We start from the raw sequence: 27,319 nt of genomic DNA, 5'->3' as shown, positions 1-27,319 counted from the left end.
AACACATCACATTAAAGATTTGAGTTAATACATTTTTAAGAACTCTTTCTAAAAGAAAACAATAGCCAGAAGGAATATTAACCAAACAGATAAAGGAAAAAATTCTTGAAGTCTAGCAGAAAGCTTTCTGAATTCCTCAAATTTGGCCTGATGTCTAGTACATGGCTTTGAGCAGGCCTCCAGGAAAGAACTCCTCAAGCAGAATCTGCAGCTTCCTGCAGAGACTAATCTGCTTCTGCTGGCTGCTAGTTAATCATCATTCTGCTCCTGCTGTTGCAGGCTTATTGCTATTCCGCATCCAACTTATGCTGGTGTCTCTTACTGTGAAATATTGTAGGGCACCCCGAGACTGATCCAAACAATTGGCCCATTGTATGATAGCTATGATGCTCCTGCATCTGGCATTGATCTTTGTGTATACTGTTTATCAAGTGTTAGGTAATTGTATTGTGGTGTTATAACCATGTTTTGAGCATGTAACCCTTATCTCTGAGTGACCATCCTTATGGCCTATTCTCAGTCTGGAAAAGCTGGGAAGCCTATAATTCCCTTCGGGTAATATTCTGCCCAGTCCCTGGAAAACATAGTTTGAATACCTAATCCTTTTCCTGTGGTTACACGCCATTTGGAATCTCAGAAAGTGATCATCCTTCCTGTTAATGAACGGATCGAATTTTCTACAGATGCTTGCATGACCAGATGACTGCAATTGTTGACACCTTGTGCTACTGAGATTGATGTACCTTTGGATCAAAATGCATTAGCTGTTGCTGCATCTTAGTGCTGAATTTCTATAGTCATGTGAAAATAGATGATTTGTTATCTTTGTCATGTGGTGGTAATTCATGACATGGAAAAATCCTTTGTGAAGTCCCATGCTGATACAGCTTAACAGTTCAGTACTGTTGTCACTTCTGCAGCTTCTGCAAATGCGCAGTACTGATGCTGCTTTATGGTCGTGAGTCAGATTCAAGGAAATGACACAATTCATAAATTTCATCCCTGGTGAGATGTAGCTTCATCATGCAAGTTGAGATAGCTCAAATGCTGGGGCTAGATATACTGGCTGAGATGGTAGTCGATCGTCCTTCTGTAATGGTTGCTGATCTTCCCAGCCCTCCTTCTTCCTCTTCTTCCTTCTCTAACATTTCCAAAATGAGTCTAGCTGCTGGATGTACTGCAACACATTGCTAGTTTTGTATTAAAAAATAAATTGGTGCTGTTCTCCAGGTGGAGTGCTGTAATCAAAGGGAGTGTGAGTAAGAAAATTGTTGTAACCCGAACTTAGAAATTCCTCTTCTAGCCTCCTTAATGCAGATCTGGGACAGGGCAGAACTTCCAGCCATGCATGGATGTGCTGCTCTGTTCAGAAGCCTGGGGTTTGGGCAGCTGTGGCATTTTCGGCACTCCTGCCTGAGATGCCCGCCTCAAGAAATGACTGGAGGAATATTGCACAATAACTGGGCTGGTTGTGCAAGATGAAAATCTTTCCAAAAGACTTTCAAGTTTATAATTCAAAAGTTGCCATAAAAAACCACACCTCCTGGATCAAGTACTGGCATGCTTCATGCGGGCGTAAATAGCGTGGGGGGCAAGGAATGACGAACTAGTGGGGTTTCTGGGAGATGGTATTACATCAGTTCCATGGGTTTCTGTGACACCTGGATGCAAGAGGTAGACTGCTCCCACATCAGATGGAGTTTTGAGCAGATCAAAAAAGGGATGGAGACTCAATGTAACCGGGTCAGCTCTGAATTCATCCCTCAGCGGATAACTGCTTTGTTTAGCTATGAACAGAGGTTGGATAAACTCGGATTGTTTTCACTGGAACGACGGAGGTGGAGGGGCGACATGATAGAGGTTTACAAAGTTATGAGTGGCATGGACAGATTGGATAGTCAAAAGCTTTTTCCCAGGGTGGAAGAGTCAGTTACTAGGGGACATAGGTTTAAGATGCGAGGGGCAAAGTTTAGAGGGGATGTGCAAGGCAAGTTCTTTACACAGAGGGTGGTGAGTGCCTGGAACTTGCTGCCGGGGGAGGTGGCGGAAGCAGTTACGATAGCGACGTTTAAGAGGCATCTTGACAAATACATGAATAGGAAGGGAATAAAGGGATACGGATCCCGGAAGTGCAGGAGGTTTTAGTTTAGACAGGCATCAAGATTGGCGCAGGCTTGGAGGGTTGAATGGCCTGTTCCTGTCCTGTACTGTCCTTTGTTCCTTGTTCTTTGTTCCGTAATGGCTTAGGGGTTTTGAGGCTCCTATCTCCAACCTGCACACTCCTGAAGCCTGACTCACGACTGGGAGTGTGGGATTGTCGAGATCACCCTCATATCTCCTTGCTCGACCTCTGCTGGCACCCTTGAATGGTGTCTTTTAATAAGTCAGGCTTGAGTAACTTTGCATGAACCACATTAATTGCTGCTTAACAAAGACAGAGCAAGCAAAACAATATGGTGCCAGATTTGTTGGTTAACATCACAGTAATTGTTTCGGTGTAGGAGAACTTTCAAGACTAGAGACAAAAATGAATGTGCAATTCATTAGTGCTAATGTAGAACTGACTTAATTTCACAGAGCGATTTCCCCCTCCTGAATGTTCTTTGCACCCTGCACTGTTAGCAAATATGGTCTATGATTGAAAAATACAGTGTCTGTAAAAGCACTGGTTGTCATCATAGAAACATAACAGGCTGAATTTTGTCAACCCCAAAGAAGTCCTGCCACCACGGCTGAAAGTGTGTGCCAACCCCGATGGGACCCTGGGGTGGCGTTTGCTGTCCAATTAGCAATCCACTGCCAGGGCCACCATCCAATTGAGGATAGTGGCCCACCCCACAGATCTGCAATGGGGGCCAGTGCTGAGGCTACAGTTCGAGGGAGAGGGCGCTTCACACTGAGTGTTGCTGAAGAAGCCAGGATCTGGCAGACAGGCCTAGGCAATCAGTGGGAGTGGTGGTGGGGGTTGTCATGGTGCATCAGCAGGGGCAGGAAGTGACCCTTAATTGGGCCCTGAAGCGGCCGTGCCACATAGGTTCCCGCTGCTGTTAATATGCCATGGTGGCAGGAAGATGCCGGGCTCCCTTCCCGATGCTTTCCCCCGCCATATTGCCAGCCCTCCCACTTCCCAGCCTGTCCTCAAAGGGCTGGGAAAATTCAGCCCAACATTTCAACCAACTGTAAATGTCTATAACTGAAAGTTTGATCCTTAACTGATATTGATTAAAATATTAAGGATTTGTGTGGATAGAACTTGCAATTACCAAAGTTTGTGTGCAAAATCTTAATGCACTTGGACTCTGCTTAGTGCTTAACGCATTTAAAATAAACAGGTTGATGTCTGTGTGAAAATAATGCAAATAAGAAGTAGCATGGGTGTTTTAAGCATTGAACTTTGTTGATCAGAAGTGATACTCTATTACTTTTCTGACAACTGTGCAATATTTCGTCTACAGATGAGTAAAAAGAAATATATTGGAGTAGCATAAGATTTATCACGGGCTTGCAGGCTATTTCTGTTCTGAAGATTTGTTCTGGTTCTGTGGAGCAGTGAGCCTTAACTGCAACTATGCCTAGAAATCTATGACTTTGACGCAACGCGCAGAACAATGTATTCTGAATTTATTTATTCTGACATTTTTCTGAATTTAGCCCTTAAAGTCTGGTTGCATCCATTAGACGATTTAATAAAATTAACATCAACAATGAAAATTTCGAACTCTCCATTTCTTGGTTTCATTCCTTCATCATTCAGTATGGAGAGAAACACAAAGCTGCTGATCTCCACTTGAGAAAATCAGCATTAACATGGTGGTAGGGGCCTCAAATTGAGGTTGGTCGACTTGTGCTGCGTTGACACTGATGCTACAACCATTGCTATTTTGAAAACCCAGGTTCCCGGCAGGTCCACTTGGAACAGGTGGTAGGCCTCTTTCCCAAGAAAATAAGGCTCCTAATGACGTCGTTTGGACCCCGATTGCAATTTTAATAGGACCCATGGTTGGAACATGTGCCAATCATGCTCCACCCACATGTACTGGTGTTTCAATCAAGAAACGGGCAGAAAGAATTAAGGGATTGTTTTCTGTGGTGCTGGCGGGCTTTTGCCGGCTCCATAAAAAAGCTGCAAGCTGTTGCCAGACCAGCATCACCCCACCGGGACATTATTTCTCCTTCCCCACTCCCTCCCCCACCCACTTGCATACCTCTGCCTGTATCCCAGTCAGTCAACATTCCAGAGGTTGAAGACTGGTGAGCTGCATCAGGAGGCCCTTATGTGCCTGTAGCTTGCCTGGCAAATTCAAGTGAGGGCAGGGCCACAGAAGTGTTGCAAACCTGCTGACAGAATAGCTACCCATAAGTCAAAATCGATCCAACTGAATTTTATTATGAAATGATATTTATAACAGCTGGAATAGAAAAGCATGGGGCACTGGGTGTTGCAGTAGGTTGGATATTGATCTTTCGCATTTGGGATCAGCAGAATGAAAGTCTTCTCTGTGCAATGATCATTTAGTGTCCTATGTTAAATCAGTCTCTGCTCAATGCCTGAAATGAGAACAGAAATTGCCAGAAATGCTCAGCAGGTCTGGCAGCATCTGTGTAGAGAGAAACAGATTTATCATTTCTGGTCTGTGATCTTTCATCAGAACTGGCAAAGGTTGGAAATGTAATACGTTTTAAACAAATAAAGTGGGGGTGGGGCAAACCAGACCTGCTGAGTATTTCCAGCACTTTTTTGTTTTATTTCAGCTTTCCGGCATCTGCAGTATTTTGCTTTCATTTTACTATATACTTCAGACTGACCAGTGCCATTATTATGTGCTGAGCCATTAAAAGATCTGTTTCTGATTACATTTTTCACCATAAAAAAACTCATCAGTGACTTGAAGATGTAGGTTTGAATTTTTTCCCATTATTAAAATCATTTCTGTTAAAATAATGTTGTGCCATCTAAAAAGTGCAGGAAATCATAATTACGGGCTTAGTTCTTTCACTGATTATAAATTGTTTAGATACTAGTGAATTGTGAAAACTATAGAGTAAATTTTCTGCTCCAGGGTTCCCAGTGTAGAAGCCCGCCTAGCAGGAACAGCAGATCACAGGCTGCAGTTGTGTAATTTCCCAATATGTGCTCCCAGTGTGGGGCAGGCCCACACTGGGGACACTGAAATGGAAAATTTTCCCTTATAATTTACACTGTAAATGTCTTGTGAACAAAGTGTAAATTCTTCAGTGACTATGTAAGAAACACAGATCCTAGTAATTTACATATCTCTTTCATTTTAGGCCTATGTGTTTTGTTAAGCAGCTCGAGATCCCACAATATGGCTACAGACACAATGTTTCCACCACCACACCTCGATCTAACCTGGCAAAAGAGTTGGAGAAGTATTCTAAGACTACATTTGAATATAACAACTACGACAACCAAGCTTTTGGAAAACGAGCTATTGCTCCCAAAGTTCAGGCTAGGGATGCATCTCCCAAAGGGTATGACGGTAAGAAAAGTAATGCTTTTTAAGATTATGGAACAACGATAATGTGTGTTACAAGGAAAATTGTTCCCAGAACTAAAATGAAGCAATCCTTGCTTTTGCAGTTTATGTTGCACTCTGTTCGTGCGCATTACTGATAGTTCTTTCAGACATTATATCTGGCTATAACTACTTATGAATATAACACCTCCAGAACCTTTGAAGCACAGTAGCAATTAAATTGTAGATACTGTTAAAACTTAATGGGATGAAATTGAACCTCATTGTGCCTGTCTCCTGGACGGAAAAGGGGTGCAAAGAGGTCCAAATTGGAGGTCAAACGCGTGTACGCCAATAGTGTTGGAAACACGTCCGATGCCATATTGGATTGGGTGCTGTAGAGACGACCCTGACGGCTGCCAAAAACAAGCTCTAGGCCCCTTAAATTTGCTAAAAAGGGGCCTAGCCCCTGTTTTAGGACTCAAACAGAAATTGGTTTACACTGAATGCAGCAGATGATGGGTCAGCTGTTATCAGATTACCAGTTCTACAGCAGTCTACTCTGCACTCCTTTAAGGTCCTGCTGCCAAAAAGATATGATTTTTAATAAAGTACCAGCCACTGCTTGTTCCCTCACTGAGACTCACCCTTGCGACCACTGAGCTGCCTCTGGGGACATGACTGGTACCTGCAGCTCACCATTAATAAACAAATAAGGCAGTTGGAACAATCTGTCATGGTCCTGCCAGCAGCCTCTTTAAGCACTGCACCCGTATTGCACCCGAACAGTGTGTAATCCAACTTCATATTCCTTTTGCAAGCTAGAACACTGAAGGAAAGCAAAAATCCTGTAGAGAAGGAAAACAATTAAAAATATGAAGTAATACTTGTGTATTTGTCATATTTGGAAAACTTATCTTCTTTGTGATTGTATTATTATGTACTAGATTATAAATTAAGGAGACATCACTGAAATGTGACATTTTGTGGTTTTCTTTCCGGAGGATTGTATTATCCCAGGGACACCTGATGAAATTTGACAGCAAAAAAATGCAAGATGGTGAACAGTGAAATGGATTTGTTGACAGCTTAAGTTTAGCCCTGGAGGAACAACACCTCTTCATAGTACAAAGTGCCAAAATATGAAATTCGTATCTCTGAAGCTTGAGTCAAACACAGTGTAGAATCTTTACTGCCATGTGGTCAAGATTAAATTGTCAAAGCAGTCAGGTTGGTGTTCGTTGTGGCTGCTGGCTACACGTGTGGATCAAGTTTGATTCATTCTGATAAGAGATTCTCATTAGAATTGTCCTGTTTCTTGAGTAAATAGTCTCTCTTGTAATGGAAACAAAAAACGTTGGCAAAGGGAGCCAAGGACAGGAGCAATTAAAGTTGGATAGGCTGGAGAAGGGCATGTACAACTGTAAATTAGAAACAAGCAGCATCGATTTAGAAGATAGCTGCCTGGGGCTGACCTTTGCTAAATCTAGAGTTTTGTTAGGCTGGAGCTCAGTGCAATAAGGTGCCATTGTATGCTTTTCTTCTCCCAATGGGGATTGGATAAAGATGGAGAGTGCACTTCCTCAGCTGCACTGGGCATAGTACAGCCTCAGTGACATCGCATCTATTAGAGCGTTGCCTAGTTCCCCTCTGTTTATGCCTATTACATCACAGTGAGGGTGAACAGGGTCCCACAAATAAGAATGTTGTGGGATGTTTTCTTTTGTCATTGCAGTAACAGCAATATGTTTAGGAATATCTCATTGTCGGGTTTCCTCATTCAGGTCGAAGCAGTAAGTGAAACCAATTGTAAGCAAATCTGTGCTGCTTGTTTTGGTATAAAATAAAATAAAAATGAATTTCCAAAGTTAAAAACTTTGGGTCGAATCAGCAAAATAAATTTGGAAGAAGCAAATTGAATACTTGAGATAATAAACACTACTGTTTTTAAAAGGTTGGGTACTAAAAGCAGCTGAAATACATCACTAGCTCCACTCTCAGTGCCTGCTCCCTGACGCATCTTCATTCAGCCATCTCTGTGTGATCTAGGCGACTGAAGGTGCGCTCTGCATCGATGCTGCCTGTCGCTACGGACAGAAGATGAAGCAAACCCTGTGCCAAATGGAGAAAGCTGCCGCATATATCACACCAGAACCACAGTATGCCAACATTGACGTTTCCAGGTTTTTGTCAGGTTTAACCGTCATTTTGGAATTCATCCTTCTGTGGATGGGGAGCGGGTAATAACAATAAAATCAGAAGGCTTCATTAAATTTACTGGAGGATGCAGTTCACAAAGTAATCAAATGTCCTCTGAAACAAAACTTTAGTACGCTGATTTTTTTCATTCAGTTCAAGATTATACATTCATTTACATTTTTAGTCAAAAAGTAGAAATTCTCTTATTCTGAATTTTTAAAGATCCCAAAAAAGTGCCTTATCTTTATGTTTATTAATACAACAGTGGAAACATACAATTATCAAATATGCATGTAAATTTTTGAGGTCAGCATCCTGGACCAATGCTTTGGCTGTGTCCATTTGATTGGCCTGGGGAAATTGCCTAAATCAGTAGGGAGGACAGCTAGGAAATGAGGTCCAACATAGATGCCAAGCAAAGTTTGGAAGTCCTGAATTGGCACATAAACAAACCATGCCAAATCAGCCAAGCCCAGTGGAGGAGAATCATCTGTTTAGTTTAGAGATACAGCACTGAAACAGGCCCTTCGGCCCACCGAGTCTGTGCCGACCATCTACCACCCATGTTATACTAATCCTACACCATTTCAATATTCCTACCACATCCCCACCTGTCCCTATATTTCCCTACCACCTACCTATACTAGGGGCAATTTATAAAGGCCAATTTACCTATCAACCTGCAGGTCTTTGGCATGTGGCAGGAAACCGGAGCACCCGGAGGAAACCCACGCAGACACAGGGAGAACTTGCAAACTCCACACAGGCAGGACCCGGAATTGAACCCGGGTCGCTGGAGCTGTGAGGCTGCGGTGCTAACCACTGCGCCACTGTGCCGCCCATAGATTTAGTTCAGTAGATTTACCCAGGACAAGTTAAAGAACAAGAGGGTCATGTACTCTCAGATGCCAAGTGAGACTGGAAGAGTGATTTTAATACACAACAACACATAGCATCTGCATTTTTCTGGCATAACACCATTTTCTGACACATGTCCTCATTATTCTTGGTGGTCTGGGAGTCACGTACGTGCAATCAATAGGTCTCTAGACAGTTGTAAAGCCTGCCATTTAATTGAAATCATAGTTGGCTTGCTGTTGCTCCTGCTGTGACCCAGGAATCCAGATATTGAGATGTGCTCGCCTGAGAGCATCTGTCACCTAAGACATGCAGCATGACATGGATGGCGAACTGACTGAGTTTCCCTACACAGCATGCTTATTAAACCTATACCTCCTGATGACTTGGGCATCTGTCCAATCCTGGAATATTACTGTGGTAAACACCAACACATCTGAAAGATGGGTCTTGCTGACATTTCTCAATACTATTAGATGAGCATTAAGGAAAGAAGGGTCAGATTTTGGAAAAGCGAATAAATATCAATACAATGAGGTACTGATTTCTGCTAAATTATAGGTACTTAAAGTTTTTATGTCTGAAATTTTCTTCAGATTGCAGCTTGCATATTAGCAAAGTTTTGTAAATGGCAGATAAAAATGAATTTCAGTTTGAATCCTTAATGTTCATACACATCAAAACTTCTGCAATTGAAACACAATGTTCACAATTATGCGCTAGTGACTAATTTCCTTCCAGAATGGCCTCTGTGGAAAAAAATCCCAATTAGTGGATCTATGAATGCTTTATGAATAGACTCCAGTTGCTATTTTAGGTCAAGAGTTGAAGCTTTTGGTGCAAATGGTATTCTTTTAATAATATAGGAATGGCAAGGTAGCTACGAGATGAGCTATGTTTGGGGTTGAATCAGATCAGTGGTTTCAGGGAAGAACCAGGTAAAAATAAAATGGAAAACTTCAAAACACAGATCTGTCAATTTAAGAGGAGTTTTGTAAGGCGGTACAGAAATGCTGTGTGGAAGGAAAAGCGGCATAGGGAATGCTGGTGCTCATTAATAATTAATAAGTCTTGCTGCTATATTTGTGGTGGAGTTTGAATCAGAAATCAGTCATGTGAAAAGAGGTGCAATTTTGAGTCTGATTAATGTGGTATTTAGCACTGTAAGAAAAAGGAATACATATATGTCTGTAAAAAAAATCGAAAGACATGAGTTTGAGATGGGTACTTGGAAATATTGGATTTTCTTTTTCTTTGGCTAGTGAGCAATTGGGAATAGGTGAGTTGTTTGAATTGATCAATGTGATTTATGAGAAAAATACTGTAGAAGAAAGAACTGAGATGGTGCTAAAATGAACTTAGTAATTTTTGTCATACAGATATAATGGACTTTGCTTTTTCCAATGCACTTAGAGCCTCTCCTTCACATTTATTTCAACTTAGGTGTTTCGAGTTGCCAAAGGGGGTGTGCAAACAGTGGTGCTTATTAGGTGATTAAAACCAGTACAGCAATAAGACCATTTAAAATATATATGTCTGCTAGGAACATCTGCACTTGTCTGTTCCAATTTGTGACTTTTGAGGTAGGGTTCGCAGCGAAAGGTCCAGTTTGAAGAATTTGAAGAAAAAGTGGCAAAGATCATTTTGCAATATTTGCTCTTCATTTCACCCCTTTGGCCAACTTGCGAAACGGGCATGGGATAACACCAGACTAATGATTTATAAGGCCTGTGTTCTCAGCACTTTGTTGCATGGCTGTGAAACATGGGCGACTCACAGCGACCAGGAAAAGAAGTTCAATAATTTCCATCTTCGCTGTCTGCAGCGCATTATGGATATATCCTAGCAGGGCAAAATCATAAATGTGGCAGTCCTCTCAAAGGCAGAGCTCCCAAGTGTGTTGGCACTAATCAAACAGAGGCGGCTTCAGTGGCTTGGACACATCCGCAGAATGAAAGACAGTTGCACACTCGAGGACCTTGTGTATGGTGAGGCAGCCGAGGCCAGAGGACCAGTAGTGCACCCAAAGTTCTGCTTCAAGGATGTTTGTAAGTGTGTCATGAAGACCCTAAATGTCAAATGTCGCACCAGACAGTCACTAGCTGGCAAAAGAAGGAAATGCCACCACATCCTGTGGACTGGTGTGCACTACCATAACGGCCAGTTGCTACAACAGCTTGGCAACAGGCACCAACCTAAAAAAACAACAGCTCACAGCATCACTTGGCAGCTTACGAACATACTAATTAGGAGCAGGAGTAGGCCACTCGGCCCCTCGAGTCTGCTCCTACACTTAATAAGATCATGGCTGATCTGATTGTAACCTCGACTCCACATTCCCTTCTACCCCCAATATCCTTTCACCCCCTTGCTTATCAAGAATCTATCTACCTTTGCCTTAAACATATTCAAAGACTTGGCTTCCACCGCCTTTTGAGGAAGAGAGTTCAAAAGACTCACGACCCTCTGAGAGAAAAAATGTCTCCTCATCTCTGTCTTAAATGGGTGGCCACTTATTTTTAAATAATGACGCCTAGTTCTAGGTTCTCCCACAAGGGGAAACATCCTTTCCACATCCACCCTTTCAAGACCCTTCAGGTACTTATAAGTTTCAATCAAGTCGCCTCTTATTCTTCTAAACTCCAGCGGATACAGGTCTAGCCTGTCCAACCTTTTCTCATAAGACAACCTGCCCATTACAGCTATTAGTCTAGTAAACCTTCTCTGAACTGCTTCCAATATATTTACATCCTTGCTTAAATAAGGAGACCAATACTGTACACAATACTCCAGATGTGGTCTCACCAATGCCCTGTATAACTGAAGCATAAGCTTGCTACTTTTGTATTCAATTCCCCTCACAATAAATTATATTTTATTAGCTTTCCTAATTACTTGCTGTACCCGCATACTAACCTTTTGCGATTCATGCACTAGGTCACCTAAATCCCTCTGCATCTCAGAGCTCTGCAATCTCTCGCCATTTAGATAATATGCTTCTTTTTTATTCTTCCTGCCAAAGTGGACAATTTCACATTTTCCCACATTATAATCCATTTTCCAGATCTTTGCCCACTCACTTAACCTATCTATATCCCTTTGTAGCCTCCTTATGTCCTTTTCACAAGTTACTTTCCTACCTATCTTTGTGTCATCAGCAAATTTAGCAACCATACCTTTGGTTCCTTCATTCAGGTCATTTATATAAATTGTAAAAAGTTGAGGCATCAGCACTGATCCCTGCGGCACACCACTCATTACATCTTGCCAACTAGAAAATGACCCATTTATGCCTACTCTCTGTTTCCTGTTAACTAACCAATCTTCTATCCATACCAATATGTTACCCCCTACACCATGAACTTTTATTTACCGCAATAGCCTTTGATGTGGCACCTTATCAAATGCCTTCTGGATATCTAAGTACAGTACATCCGCCAGTTCCCCTTTATAGTCACAGCACAATTTACTTCTTCAAGGAAGTTCAATAAATTGGTTAAACATGGGCTAGAACTTTACATTGGGCAGGAGGTCCCTCTCACCAGCCAAACAGTTGGGGGCAAGCCCACCTCCACTGTGCCTGGAAAACCACACCAGGATTTTTTGCTCCCCAGGCCCTTAATTGGCCTTGGACAGGTCATCCACCTTTTTGAGGCAGGAATTCCCGCCCTTTGGAGCTGCTGACCAATCAGCGGGCCGGCAGCTCTTCGTCCCAGCAATGCCACCGGGAGCAGTGGCCACTGCTGGGACTACACTCAGCCATCGCAAGCAAGGTGAAGGACCTCTCCTCGTCGGGGACAATCGGCCGGGCCCTGGTGAGGCAAGGGGGGTCGGTTGGGGGAGTGGGGAGTGTTGTGTGGTGGGGATGGTTGTGTTTTGGGGGTGGCACTCTGTGGGGTACAGAGTGCCCGATTAGGAGAGCAGCCCACAGCCCAGAAAATGGTTGCCAGCTTTTACCTGATGGTGTTCTTGGAGCCTTTGCTGTCCACCCGCCAAGGGTAAAATACCTGCAGCAGCAGGAGGAGGCCCTTAGGTGGCAGTTAATTGGCCTTTTAAGAGTTTCGATTGTCCTGGGGCGGGCGGGCCATTTCTTACCACAGTCGCCCCGTGTAAAATTGCAGCGGGGGCTGGGGGAGGGGGTTGTGAACGGCAGTCTCCACCTCCCACTCAATTTTACAGCCCTCCACCACCACCACCACCACCACCAGCCCGCTCGTTGGGGGGCAATAAAATTCTGGCCATGATTTCCCTTTCACTAAACCTTGTTGACTGTGTCTGATTATCTTGAATTTTTTTAAGTCTGTGCTATAACGTCTTTAATAGTAGCTTTGAGCATTTTCCCTAAGACAGATGTTAAGCTAACTGGCCTGTAGTTTCCTGCTTTCTGTTTCTTTTTGAAGAAAGGAGTTACATTCACTATTTTCCAATCTAATGGAACCTTTCCCAAATCTCGGGAATTTTGGAAAATTAACTCTAACGCATCAGCTATCTCACTAGCTACTTCTTTTAGGACCCTAGGATGAAGTCCATCAGGACCCGGGGTCTTGTCAGCCCGCCGCTCCAACAATTTGCTCAGTACCACTTCCCTGGTGATTGTTATTTTCTTCAGTTCCTCCCTCCCTTCCATTTCCTGATAGATAATACTGGGATGTTACTTGTATTGTCTATAGTGAAGCCCGATGCAAAATGCCTGTTCAATTCATCTGCCATCTCCTTATTTTCCCTTATTAATTCCCCAGACTCACTTTCTATAAAACCAATGCTCACTTTGTTAATTCTTTCCTTTTTTAAATAGCTATAGAAACTCTTACTATCTGTTTTTATATTTCTAGCTAGCTTTCTCTCATACTCTAATTTTTCCCTCCTTATTAATCATTTAGTCATTCTTTGCTGTTCTTCATATTCTGTCCAATCTTCTGACCTGCCACCCATCTTTGCGAAATTATATGCTTTTTCTTTAAGTTTGATACTATGTTTAACTTTGTTAGTTAACCATGTGTATTGGGTCCTCCCTTTGGAATTTTTCTTCCTTGTTGGAATGTATCTATCCTGTGTATTCTGAAACATCCCCTTAAATGTCTGCCACTGCATCTCTGTTGATCTATCTCTTAACCTAATTTGCCAGTTCACTTTAGCTAGCTCTACTTTCATGCCCTCATAATTGCCCTTATTTAAGTTAAAATACTAGTCTTGGACCCATTCCTCTTTCCCTAAACCTGAATATAAAATTCATTCATATTATGATCGTTGCTGCCTAGAGGTCCCTTCATTATGAGATCAATTAATGCTTTCTCGTTGCACAATACCAGGTCTAGTATAGCCTGCTCGCTGGTTAGCTCCAGAACGTGCTGTTCTAAGAAACTATCCCGAAAATATTCTATGAACTCCTCATCTAGGCTGCCTTTGTGCATCTGATTTTTCCAGTCTATATGTAGATTAAAATCCCTTTGATTATTGCCGTACTCTTCTGACAAGCTCCCATTATTTTTTCCTTTATACCCCGTCCTACTATATGGTTACTGTTAGGTGGCCTGTACATCACTCCCAAGAGTGATTTTTTTCCTTTATCATTTCTCATGTCTACTCAAATCCCTTCTACATCTTGGTTTCCTGAATTTAGGTCATCCTTCTCTAATGTGCGAGTACCATCATTAATTAACAGAACTACCGCTCCACCTTTTCCTAGCTTCCTGTCCTACCTAAATGTCATGTATCCTTCAATATTCAGGTCCCAATCTATGTCATCCTGCAGCCATGTCTCTGTAATGGCTATCAGATCGTACTTATTTATTTCTATTTGCGCTCTCAGTTCATCTGTTTTGTTTCAAATGCTACATGCATTCAGATACAGAGCCTTTATTTTTGTCCTTTTATTATTTTTGGGACATCTAGCCTTGACTGCTGACTTACTCTTAGATTTGTATTCTCTATCCCTTCCTGTCATGGTCTGTTTATCATTTCCCATATTAATACCTTTCTCTCATGCTTTGTCTCTACTCTTTGATTTACCATATCTTCTCAAATTTGATCCCCTGCCCCCACGATTTAGCTTCACATGCAGCACTTGTGGCAGAACCTGCCTCTCAAGTATTGGCGTACACAGCCATCAGCAAAGGTCCACCAAGAAAAGACACCCTACCTAAATAGATTGTTTGCTGCGTGCCCATAATCTTTCGTAGATGGAAGGATGCCAACCAAGTAACTATGGTTGGCTTTGTAGTGCTATTGTAGATAAGATGTTTTGAAAATGTTTAATATACAAAATGGAAGTGCTGGAAAGACACAGCAGGTCATACAGTAGCTATGGAGAGGGGAAAAAAGCCTCATGAATATGAAATGTTAACTTTGTGTCTTTCATATTCAACATTGTATGCCTATATTTGGAGCATATTGAGGCAAAGACATCTGGGTCTCCAAAAGCCTGTGATTTGATTTGAGGAGCCCACACCTCATTGACACATGCACCTGCTCCAATCGTACTCTACTTGCAGGCTTAACTCTCTTTTTATTTAACTTTATTTTGTAAATCAACATGTAGACGCTTAAGAGGCGTAAGAGGTAATTGGTGTAATCTTCGCTCTCATCATTTGGAAGCTGATCACTTGCCCATTTTAGAACCTGTTCACTTCTCATCACATTGAAATCAATGGAAGTGAAAATCGAGTGGATTGAACAACGGGCGATCCACCCTATCACTTTACCACCCAAATGCTGCAGGTGAAAATTACCCCCAAAGTGTATAAATGTTGATTTACAAAATAGAGAAAATTAAGTAAGAAAGTTAAGCCTGCTGGTAGAATATTGTTGGTGCAGGTACTTGCGTAGATGAGGTGTGGGCTCCTCAGATCAAGTCTGAGGCTTTTGGAGATCCAGGTGTCTTTGCCTCAGTATGGTCTAAATGCAGTTGCAGCTCTGAGCCAGAAATCTCTTAGAAATCATGATAATCATCTCATTTCGACATTCACATTTAAAGAAACAGTACTATCAAAAGCTTTCTTCTCAGTCTTGGCTTTGGCAGATCATGCAGAAAATCTTATTTTGTTGCAGTGGTTTGATTGGAAGAAAATTGAAAATGAAGAGAGTTTTTTTTGCAGAAGATGATTGGTGAATAGCAAAAGTAAAAAAAAACAATTGGGGGGAAAATATTGAGATTCAGCCAATGAGGATGAAGAAATTGACACAGGGTAGATTTTTTTCCCGACCTCAGGTTAAAACATTGCCTGGGTTGTACACAGACAAGAAAATGGAGCAGAAAGGATATTATTGCTGAAAAAGAGCATGTCCAATTTTCTTTCCATTTAAATTAATTGAAGAAAATATTGAGTGGGTTTCATTACTAATGTGAAATCCTCTCCACCCACATTCCCTCTTTGCAGTCTGTCAAGATGATCCTTTATGTCTAGGCATTAAAGACAGACATCTACCCTGTATACTCATTGATTTTCCCATACCTTGCACTATTCCTAGGCCAAAAGGTGGCCTATTTCCAGAGCTCTGTCAATGACAGCAACTGGGAGGGAGAGTGGCACAAGGTGACTTGCCATCGTCCCTGCCTGACTTTCACTTGCTGCATCCTGAGATGTCTGGGGATGCACCCTATGGGTAGTGCTACCAATCTCTAACTCAGTGATACACTGAGAAGCTGCTGAGTTTTTTGTATGTTAAGTATGTGGTTTCAAGTATACAATTTTGCTTTGAACCATTTAGTGTTTCTTCAATTTCCTAACCAGGAACTTTAAGGAGTTGCGTTGTCACTATTTATCTTCACTCCAAGTGATCAATATTTATCTTGACCCCAGGTGATAACTACCTTGACCGTGATTGATTACCATTTATCTCAACCCCAAATAAATACTATTTATTTGCCAGCATGGACACAAAGGGCCAAATAGCCTCCTTCTGTGCTGTAACCATTCCATGATTCTATCTCAGCCAAGTGATCAATATTTATCTGGACCCCGAATGATCATCTTGCCGTGCTGGTGATCACTACTTGCAGGTGATAGGTAAATTGGCCGTTGTAAATTGCCCATAGTGTAGGTAGGTGATAGGGAATATGGGATTACTGTAGGGTTAGTATAAATGGGTGGTTGTTGGTCGGCACAGACTCGGTGGGCCGAAGGGCCTGTTTCAGTGCCGTATCTCTAAATTAAAAAAAATACTTCTTAAATCACAGATAAAATTGTTACTTTCATTGTGAAAACAGTAAATTTATTATTCACACTGTTGTCAGCTAGACAATTAAACGTGCCTCTATGCTATATGGCATTTTCTCCAGGCAGCTCACTTGGCTCCACTGTTGTCAAACTTGCAAATTGGGTGGAAACCAATTCACACCTAACTGCTAACAGGACCAGAAACTGGACCAACATTAATTGAAGGAAGCTTTCAGTCGAGGCTGCCACTGGCAGTTTCTGATGGGCCTGGGGTGGAGGGAAACATCTCCCCTGCCCCAAATATATCCCATGATGTCAGAGGGAAAGGAACTAAGGGATTGGCATTGCCATGCAGGGAACATCTTGGCCCTTGATTTCATTCCATCCAGTATTCTGCACACTAGGAGGAATCCACCTTATAAATCTACAAATGAGTGAAACTAGTCTGGAATACCCTGGAAATGGACCCAGATTGGCAGAAGTGGATCCCATCAGGAGAGTGTCAAGTCCAAGGAAGCTTCCTAGGCTTTTGAAAAAGGGCAGGAGGTGCCATCTTTCAGAAGAAATGTTAAACTGAAGCTCCGTCTGCCCTCTCAAGTGAACCTAAAGGATCCAACAGCATTATTTTAAAGAAGAGCAGAGAAGTTCTCCCTAGAGTCTTGGCCAATATTACCTGAAGGTTTTCCTTGAAATGTAATAGACCATGTTGAGTTACTTGACACTCATTTTATAAGAAAAGATTCCAGAGTTGACAGTATGTCATTCAGAGTAGCATAATAATACAACACTGTGATTATAGTAACAGTCATGGATCTAGTGGTGCTTCTTTAAAGTACAATGTCTCCAAATGTACTTGGCAAGTTTTAGACAATCTATGTGATTTGGTGGTAATTGAATAGTAAAAGGTCAACAAAAGAACCATTTTAATGCTTACCTTTTGTTAGGAACTATAATTACATACAATAACCAGGGGGCATAGATTTAAGGTAAGGGGCAGGAGGTTTAGAGGGGATTTGAGGAAAAACTTTTTCACTCACAGGGTGGTCGGAATCTGGAACACACTGCCTGAAGAGGTGGTAGAGGCAGGAACCCTCACAACATTTAAGAAGTATTTAGATGAGTACTTGAAACACCATAGCATACAAGGCTACGGGCCAAATGCTGGAAAATGGGATTAGAATAGTTAGCTGCTTGATGGCTGGCACAGACACGATGGGCTGAAGGACCTGTTTGTGTGCTGTATAACTCTATGATTCTCTATGACTCTATGAACCTTGGTTAGACCGCACCTGGAGTACTGTGCGTAGTTTTGGTCCCCTTACCTTTGGAAGGATATTATTGCCATAGAGGGAGTGCAACGAAGGTTCACCAGACTTGTTCCCGGGATGATGGGACTGTCCTATGAAGAGAGATTGGGGAAACTGGGCCTGTATTCTCCAGAGCTTCGAAGAATGAGAGGTGATCTCATTGAAACCTAAAAAATATTTAAAGGGATAGACAGGGTAGTTGCAGGTAAGATGGTTCCCCTGGTTGGGGAGTCTAGAACCAAGGGACACAATTTCAAAATAAGGGGGAAGCCACTTAGGACCGAGATGAGGGGGAATTTCTTTCCTCAGAGGGTTGTGAATGTTTGGAATTCTCTACCCCAGAGGACTGTGGAAGCTCAGTCATTGAGTATGTTTAAAGCAGAGATTTACAGGTTTCTAAATGCCAATGACATAAAGGGAAATGGGGGTAGTGTGAGGAAAAGGGCATTGAAGTGGGGGATCAACCATGATCATATTGAATGGTGGAGCAGGCTCGATGGGCTGAATGGCCTACTTCCGTTCCTCTGTTCCTATTAGTGAATATCTTATATTTATGGCCTTTAGTTTCTGAATCCCCCCATAAGTGGAAACATCTTTTCTATGTCTACCCTGTCAAACTCCTTGATCATTTTAAAGATCTCTATCACTTCATCTTTCAGCCTTCTCTTTTCCACAGAAAAGAGCCTCAGCCTGTTCAGTTTTTCCTGGTAGCTGTAACCTCTCAGTTCTGGTACAGAGAGATAGTGAGAACCACTAGCATTCACAGGGATAGAGAAACAGAGAGTGAGAGGTTCACAGACACACATGAACAGAGAAAATCACAAATATTGGCACAGTGAAACAGAGAATCATAGATCCACACAGAGATTGAAAGATTGAAATACAGACACACACAAGAAGAGAGAACTAGAGACACACTATCAAAGATATAGGAAACCTTTGACATGTGCAGACAGAGGAAAGAAGTCCATATAGGGACAAAGTAAGAGAGAATCATAGACGTGCACAAGAACAGACGGAGAACCACAGGCACACAAGGGCAGTAAGTGAGAGTTATTTTATCAATTACTGTCAAGGATAGACTTGCTATCTGAGTAAGGCATGCACAAAAGCAGATTAACAAAGTCGGTTTCATCTACAGCTTCTGGATTTTGCTGTAATATAATTAAGTGCTGCATTCTGAAAAGGAGATTTGAAGTGCCAGCCAAATTTTAAAAATTAGGTTCAAAGTAATTCATGATTTTTTGATGGTCAACTAACTACCAATGTTGGGTTTTACTGTGAAGCAAATGGCTAGAGACAGCGGAGCGTTTTTTAAAAAAACTTAGCCCAGCTAACTGTAATCACTGCAGATGATACTTGTGGCCTCAGCTGAGCATTCCCAGGTGGGGACATTGCAGAGTATCTGAGACTTTTATGCCATGCTATCACTAGCTAATGGCTCCTGAAGTAGCTGGAGGATAAGGATGCTTTGGTAGTAAAGATGATCACAGTGATTACTTTTTACGTGACCCGTATGCTTCAGGTACCCATGGGATATTTCATGCATCATTCACAATCCTGTCTGGTGCAGTGTGAGGGTTGTTACCTTACCCCAATAAAGAAAGACTTTTATTGATATAGTGCCTTCCAGAACCTCAGGATGTCCCAAAATGCTTTACAGCCGATGAAACACATTTGAAGTGTAGTCACTGTTGTAATGTAGGAAACACAACAGCCAGTTTTCACACAGCAAGCTCCCACGAACAACATGAAAAAAAAAATCTTCTTTGGGTTGTTATACAAGTGGCTCAAGATGATGGAGTGGGTCTTGAACTCACAGCCTTCTGACTCAGAGATTACAGTGCCACCAACTGAGCCACAGCTGACACAGTTAAAAGTCTGTCTGTTTCAGTTTCAAACCAAACCAACAGCAGCAGAGGAATGCACCTTTTTTATGCTCCAGTGACACAGGTACCTTGCACTGTACCTCTGATACCATTCCTGTGTCTGCCATAAATCCGATGGTCTACATGAATGCAAAATTGCTTAATGATAGCACTCTTGCCTTTGAGCCGGAAGGTCCCAGGTTCAAGCCCCATGGTAGAAACTTGAACAGATAATCTAGGCTAGCACTTTACTGCAGTACTGAGGTTGTGCTGCACTGTCTGAGGTACTGTCTTTCAGATGAATCATTAAACCGAGACCTTATCTGCTCTCTCAAAAGGATATACACGTTCCCAAGGTACTTTTTAAAGAAGAGTTCTCCCAGTTTCCCTGAACCTACAAAACCAAAAATAGATTATCTGGTCATTTACCTCATTGCTGTTCATGGGATTTTGCTTTGCACAAATTCGGCTGGATTTAATGTGTCCCCCAGAGACAGGCTAGGAGGCAGGGGGCATATAGAATTGCGACGGGGGTGACTCCGAAGGCCCGCCGCCTTCCTGTCGCACCGCAATTTAGTCAGGGGCGGGATAGGCCGAAGACAACCTTCCTGCCCAGCAGCCAATTGAGGCCCATTAGCAACCACTTAAAGGCCTCTTCTCACCGCTGCTGGCATTCAGCTAGCGGGGGTGGGAGCCTCCACCACATGGGGAGGTCGCCCACTGAAACGCGAAGACCTCCTTGCTGGCTTGCGGGGGAGGGGTCCCTCCTTTGTGGGCAATGTTTGGCCCATGGAGGGCTCCTGACAAAAATCAACCCACTTCCCTGATACCCCCACTTCCCCTGCACTCAAATGCTCATCCTCCTTTCCCCCCCCATCACCGGGGCCTGCCAGACTGGCCCCGGCGACCCCGCCTCACTTACCTTGGGTCTGGGTCTCCAGCACTGGGCCTGGTTCCATGGCTTCCTGCAGTACCAGCAGTGACCACTGCTCCCAAGTGGCACTGCCAATACTACTGAGCTGCTGGTCCTCTGATTGGCTGGCAGTTCTTGGAGGCAGGATCCTCATCTTTAAAGGGATGGGGATCCGAACACCAGACAGCTAATTGGCCTAGCGCCATTAAATAGAGCCGGAAGGTCTCTGAATGGCCTTTTGGCCTGGCGTCAGGAGCCCCGCCAGCTCCACTGAAACCTACCCATTGGCTGTTATGCCTCCCTACATTACAACAGTGACGACAGATTAGAACTTGACCATTGGGTGGCCATTGTGTGGTATGTCTCAGCTGGCTGGTGGATAATGCCCACAGTAAACCTCGTCCATTTTAAGAGCCAGCCCTCAAAACCATACCCATGCTGAGCTGCCTGTGATTAACTGATTGTTTTGGCACATCCCGCTGTTGCAATATTGAATGGCCCAAAGGCTAGCCTGGCCCAGTAATAGGTAGGTAAAGCAGAGGTCCATTTGTGGCAATGGAGGGGATCCAATGCAACAGCAGCCAGGGTTTTTTTGTGCAACCCAGAGGAGCACTCCACCTGGCCCCACAAAAATAAAGAAAAACATCAACTTTGGGCTCCTTTTTGGCTAAACTACTGGCTGAAAATGGACAGAGCATGCACAGTTCTGTCCTTAAATTTCATTTGGTGTCCTATATATGAAACAGGAGGGCACGTCAGCTGTCAAGAGGTAGGGCCCATTGAACTGGACAGTAAGCCATTTTCAGGCCACTACCACCCTGTTAATATGGGTGGTGGGGGGAAATTAAAATCTAACCCTACAATTCAAATGTACTTTTGTTGACTCTGAAGCATTTTGAGAGATCATGAAAAGTGCTTTGTAAATGCAAATTCTTTCTTTAATTTGTTGATGGTGCAAATGGTGTGTGGCTGGCAAAATTTCTGGATCTCAATGTTTGATTCTCAGGCAAGGCTTGAGAAGTTTGTTGAGGCCATGATTCCTGGCTACTACCTGTGCAGCAAGGCTACCCATTGAAAATGAAGCCTCACAAAATTATCCCTTCTATTTATGTGATGACAGGATGGTTACTTCAATCCTTATGTCAAAACTGTGGACTGGCAATGTGGAATGTTGAGACTGATAGGTGGAATGATTACTTGCAAGGTCTATCAACTGTCCTTCTGCACATGCGCACCCATATGGGGGCTGAGCCTGAAGACTATCCTGCCCCTCCACCAGGGCCTTGCCTGCACACAGCATTGCAGCTGCACATGTGCCTAGCTGGAGCCTGCAGCCTGAACCATGTTTCCTCCCAGCTGCTTTTTGCCTGCAGAAGAGTGGGGCGAGGAGAAGGTCAGGAACTCTGGAACAGAAGGTCAGAAACTCGGGAGGGGAGAAGGTCAGGAATTTGGGACGAAAAGGTCAGAAATTTGGTGGGAAGGTCAGGAAATTTGGGGAGAAGGTCAGGAATTTGGGGAATAAGGTCAGGAACTCGGGGGGATGGCAGTAACTAATTCAGGGGTGCGAGCAAGGAAAGAACAGTGGGGGTCGGAAAGAATGTGATCCAGGTCTAAAATATAGGGAATGTCAAGGAGAGTGCTATCCAGATTGGAAGATGGATCTCATTCTACTCCTCAGTTAGACCTAGATCACGTTCTTCCACCCTGCTTTACACCGGCACCATGTTCTCCCTCCCCTACTCTCCTGCTTCTTCACCGCCCTTCGCTCTTGACCACGAACAACAGTGAGGTGATGTCCTGGAAAGCCCAGCACATGTGTGGCAAGTGAAATCATTGGACTGGACAAAGTCCGTAAGTTATGACACTGTCACTACTCACTTCATAATATGAAAAGGTGACACCACACCCCCACACCTTCTACCCAATGAACATACTGATAATGCGTGACCCACACACCAATGCCACATCAGTCACCACCACACTCACCCAGAGCACTGATTTATACAGAGTGATTTGCTTAAGTGTGGGAATTCTGTTTTTAGATTGATCGTCTTGTCACCTACCCATGAGCTGGGACGCTTGATGATGTCATTCTTCTCGCATGCTAAAAATCTATGGTTTTGCTAGAGAACAAAGAACAAAGAACAGTACAGCACAGGAACAGGCCATTCGGCCCTCCAAGCCTGCGCCGATCTTGATGCCTGCCTAAACTAAAACCTTCTGCACTTCCGGGGACCGTATCCCTCTATTCCCACGCTATTCATGTATTTGTCAAGATGCCTCTTAAACGTCACTATCGTACCTGCTTCCACCACCTCCCCTGGCAGCAAGTTCCAGGCACTCACCACCCTCTGTGTAAAGAACTTGCCTCGCACATCCCCTCTAAACTTTGCCCCTCTCAACTTAAACCTATGTCCCCTAGTAACTGACTCTTCCACCCTGGAAAAAACTTCTGACTATCTACTCTGTCCATGCTGCTCATAACTTTGTAAACCTCTATCATGTCGCCCCTCCACCTCCGTCGTTCCAGTGAAAACAATCCGAGTTTATCCAACCTCTCCTCATAGCTAATGCCCTCCAGACCAGGCAACATCCTGGTAAACCTCTTCTGTACCCTATCCAAAGCCTCCATGTCCTTCTGGTAGTGTGGCGACCAGAATTGCACTCAATATTCTAAGTGTGTCCTAACTAAAGTTCTGTACAGCTGCAGCATGACTTGCCAATTTTTATACTCTATGCCCCGACTGATGAAGGCAAGCATGCCGTATGCCTTCTTGACTACCTTATCCACCTGAGATGTCACTTGCAATGACTTCACCCTCACCTCCTCTCTTTTAACGAAATACACCTCAATAAACTCAGAAGTGTGTGCTCTGTGTGTTCTCTGAACTTTGGTGCAAACGCTGTGTGTTCTTGAAATCAGTAGTGTGAGCGCTGTGTATTCTCTGAAATCAGCAGCTTGAGTGCTGTGGGTTCTCTGAAATTAGCAGTGTGAGCGCTGTGTGTTCTGTGAACATAAGAACAATAAAACTTAAGAAATCGAAGCAGGAGTAGGTCATATGGCCCCTCAAGCCTGCTTCGCCATTCAATAAGATCATGGCTGATCTGATTGTGGGCTTAACTCCACTTTCCTGTCTGCTGCTGCATACTCTTAACTCCCTTGCAGATCAAAAATCTGTCTAACTCAGCCTTGAATATATTTAATGACCCAGACTCCACTGCTCTCTGGGGTAGAGAATTCCAAATATTAACGACCCTCTGAGAGAAGAAATTCTTCCTCATCTCCATCTTGAAAGGGAGACCCCTTATTTTGGAACTATGCCCCTTAGTTCTAGGTTCCTCCACGAGGGGAAACATCCTCTCAGAATCTACCATGTCAAGCCCCCTCAGAATCGTATATGTTTCAATAAGATCACCTCTCATTCTTCTAACCTCCAATGAATATAGGCCCAACCTTTCCTCATAAGACAGCCCCTTTATCCCAGGAACCAACCTCCTCTGAACTACTTCCAATGAAAGTTTATCCCTCCTTGAGTAAGACCAAAACTCTAGGTGCATTCTCACCAATGCCCTGAACAGTTGTAGCAAGACTTGCTCAGATTTATACTCCATCCCCCTTGCAATAAATGCCAACATTCCATTTGCCTTCCTAATTACTTGCTGTACCTGCATGCAATTTTTTGTGATTCACGTACGAGGACACCAGATCCCTCTGTACTGCAGCATTCTGCAGTCTCTGTCCATGTAAATAATATTCTGCATTTCTATTCTTCCTGCCAAAGTGGACATCATATTTTCCCATCTTATATTCCATATGCCAATTTTTTTGCCCATTCACTTAACCTATCGATATCTCTTTGCAGACACTGGGCTGGATTTTGTTTCCCTCCTGATGTCGGACTCCATGGTGGGGGTGGGGGTGTTTGCCGGAAGATCAGATTGGTCCGCCACAAAAACCGACACCAGGATTACCGGGCCCGATCTTCTCAGTGGCGAGGAAGCTCTATGGTGGGCCCTCTGCCACTCTGTGATGGAACCCGCCCTTTCATATTTAAATTAGCAGTTTGCATTAACTAAAATCTAATCCGCAGCAATCTTACCTGCAGTTCCGGATCTTCAGCGCGACGGGTGGCATTCATGTGCCTTCACTTTCCCGTCCAGGGAAAGCTGGCACCACCGAGGTGGGGAAGGGTGAACTCTGCACTTTTAGTGTAGTTGGGGAGGGAGGGAGGGACAGGAAAAATATTTATTTTTAATGCAGTGGTGGCGGGGAGACGGGGCAGTCTGCACAGATCTGGCAACCCATCAAAAATGGTGTCAGCGCCTGCGCAGAAACAGTTGTCGCCGAGGCCATCCCCACCACATGATTGGGGAGGGTTGGCCCCCTGCATATGATAATGAGCTGCTGGGCTCAAGATCATGGCGGCATAGCGGTGTGCGGCCTGTGTGTGGCCAGCCTCATTTTTTACGTTCGCTGTTGATCTCGGTGGTGGGACCACAAACTCTTGCCCACTATGTGTCCTCCTCACAACTTGCTTTTCTACCTCTCTTTGTAATGTCTGCAAATTTGGCGCAATACACTCGGTCCTTTTATCCAAGTCATTAATATGGATTGTAAGTCGTTGAGGCCCCAGCACTGATCCCTGTGACACTCCACTAGTTACAGTTTGCCAAACTGAAAATGCCCCATTTATCCCGATTCTCTGTTTCCTGTTAGTTAGCCAGACCTCTACTATATTACCTCGAATATATTACCCCCAACACTATGAGCTCTTGTGCATTAACCTTATCTTATCAAATGCCTTTTGGAAATCCAAATGCACAACATCTACTGGTTCCTCTTTAACCACCCTACTTGTCACATCCTCAAAGAACTCTAATAAATATGTCAAATACGATTTGCCTTTCATAAAACCATTTGATTCTACCTGATTGCATTATCATTTTCTAAATGTCCTGCTACTACATTCTTAATAATGGATTCTAGCATTTTCCCAATACAGATGTTAGAATAACTGGCCTAGGGTTCCTGCTTTCTGTCGAACAAGCGCCCCCCACCCACCCCCCCCCCCCACAAGTGCCCCATTTCTTGAATAGATTTGTTACATTTAAGGCTTTCCAATCATTCAGGTGGGTGCTCTGTGTTCTTTGAAATCAGTCGTGTGAATGCTTTGTGTTTTCTGAATTCAGTAGTGTGAGCAGTTTAGTTTCTCTGACATTAACAGTATAACCGCTGTGTGTTCTCTGAAAGAAACATTGTGAGCACTGTGCATACTCTGAAATTAACAGTCTGAGCGCTGTGTGTTCTCTGAAATTAACAGTGTGAGTGTGTCTGTTCTCTGAAATGAACAGCGTGATCGCTGTGTGTTTGCTATAATTAACAGTGTGATCGGTATGTGTTCTCTGAAATTAATAGTGTGACCGTGTGTGTTCTCTGAAATTAACAGTGTGAGCGGTGTGCATTCTCTGAAAGTAACAGAGTGAGCACTGTGCATTCTGATAGTAACAGTGTGAGCACTGTGTGTTCTGTGACATTAACAGAGTGAGCGCTGTGTGTTCTCTGAAATTAACAGTGTGAGTGTGTGTGTTCTCTGAAATGAACAGTGTGATCGTTGTGTGTTCTCTGAAAGTAACAGTTTGAGCGCTGTGTGTTCTCTGATAGTAACAGTGTGATTGCTGTGTATTCTCTGACATTAACAGTGAGAGTGCTATGCGTTCTCTGAAATTAACAGTGTGAGCGCTGTGTGTTCTCTGATAGTAACAGTGTGATTGCTGTGTATTCTCTGACATTAACAGTGAGAGTGCTATGCGTTCTCTGAAATTAACAGTGTGAGCGCTGTGTGTTCTCTGATAGTAACAATGTGATTGCTGTGTATTCTCTGACATTAACAGTGAGAGTGCTATGCGTTCTCTGAAAGTAACAGTGTGAGCGCTGTGTGTCCTCTGATAGTAACAGTGTGATTGCTGTGTATTCTCTGACATTAACAGTGAGAGTGCTATGCGTTCTCTGAAAGTAACAGTGTGAGCGCTGTGTTTTTGCTGAAATTAACAGTGTGATCGCTGTGTGTTCTCCGAAAGTAACAGTGTGAGTGCTCTGTGTTCTCTGAAAGTAACAGTGTGAGCGCTGTATGTTCTGATAGTAACAGTGTGAGCACTGTGTGTTCTGTGACATTAACAGAGTGAGCGCTGTGTGTTCTCATAAAAATTAACAGTGTGAGTGTGTGTGTTCTCTGAAATGAACAGTGTGATCGTTGTGTGTTCTCTGAAAGTAACAGTATGAGCGCTGTGTGTTCTCTGATAGTAACAGTGTGATTGCTGTGTATTCTCTGACATTAACAGTGAGAGTGCTATGCGTTCTCTGAAATTAACAGTGTGAGCGCTGTGTTTTTGCTGAAATTAACAGTGTGATCGCTGTGTGTTCTCCGAAAGTAACAGTGTGAGCGCTGTGCGTTCTCTGAAAGTAACAGTGTGAGTGCTCTGTGTTCTCTGAAAGTAACAGTGTGAGCGCTGTGTGTACTCTGAAAGTAACAGTGTGATCGCT

General features: G+C 43.3%; 1 protein-coding gene across 2 annotated transcripts in view; it reads left to right on the top strand.

The window, feature by feature from the left end:
- LOC137352227 (myelin transcription factor 1-like protein) overlaps window positions 1-27,319 on the top strand; it is a 400,319-nt gene that overhangs the window by 165,057 nt on the left and 207,943 nt on the right. For both annotated transcript variants that reach the window (XM_068017478.1, XM_068017470.1), the window contains exons 9-10: window positions 5,290-5,501; window positions 6,535-6,537. In XM_068017478.1, the coding sequence (XP_067873579.1) occupies window positions 5,290-5,501; window positions 6,535-6,537 (215 nt within the window). The remainder of the gene's footprint in view (window positions 1-5,289; window positions 5,502-6,534; window positions 6,538-27,319) is intronic.

Source organism: Heterodontus francisci, chromosome 3, assembly GCF_036365525.1.
Source record: "Heterodontus francisci isolate sHetFra1 chromosome 3, sHetFra1.hap1, whole genome shotgun sequence".
Classification (NCBI taxonomy): domain Eukaryota; kingdom Metazoa; phylum Chordata; class Chondrichthyes; order Heterodontiformes; family Heterodontidae; genus Heterodontus; species Heterodontus francisci.
The sequence above is the reverse complement of the archived record's forward strand: the minus strand, read 5'-3'. Positions and strand labels throughout refer to the sequence as shown.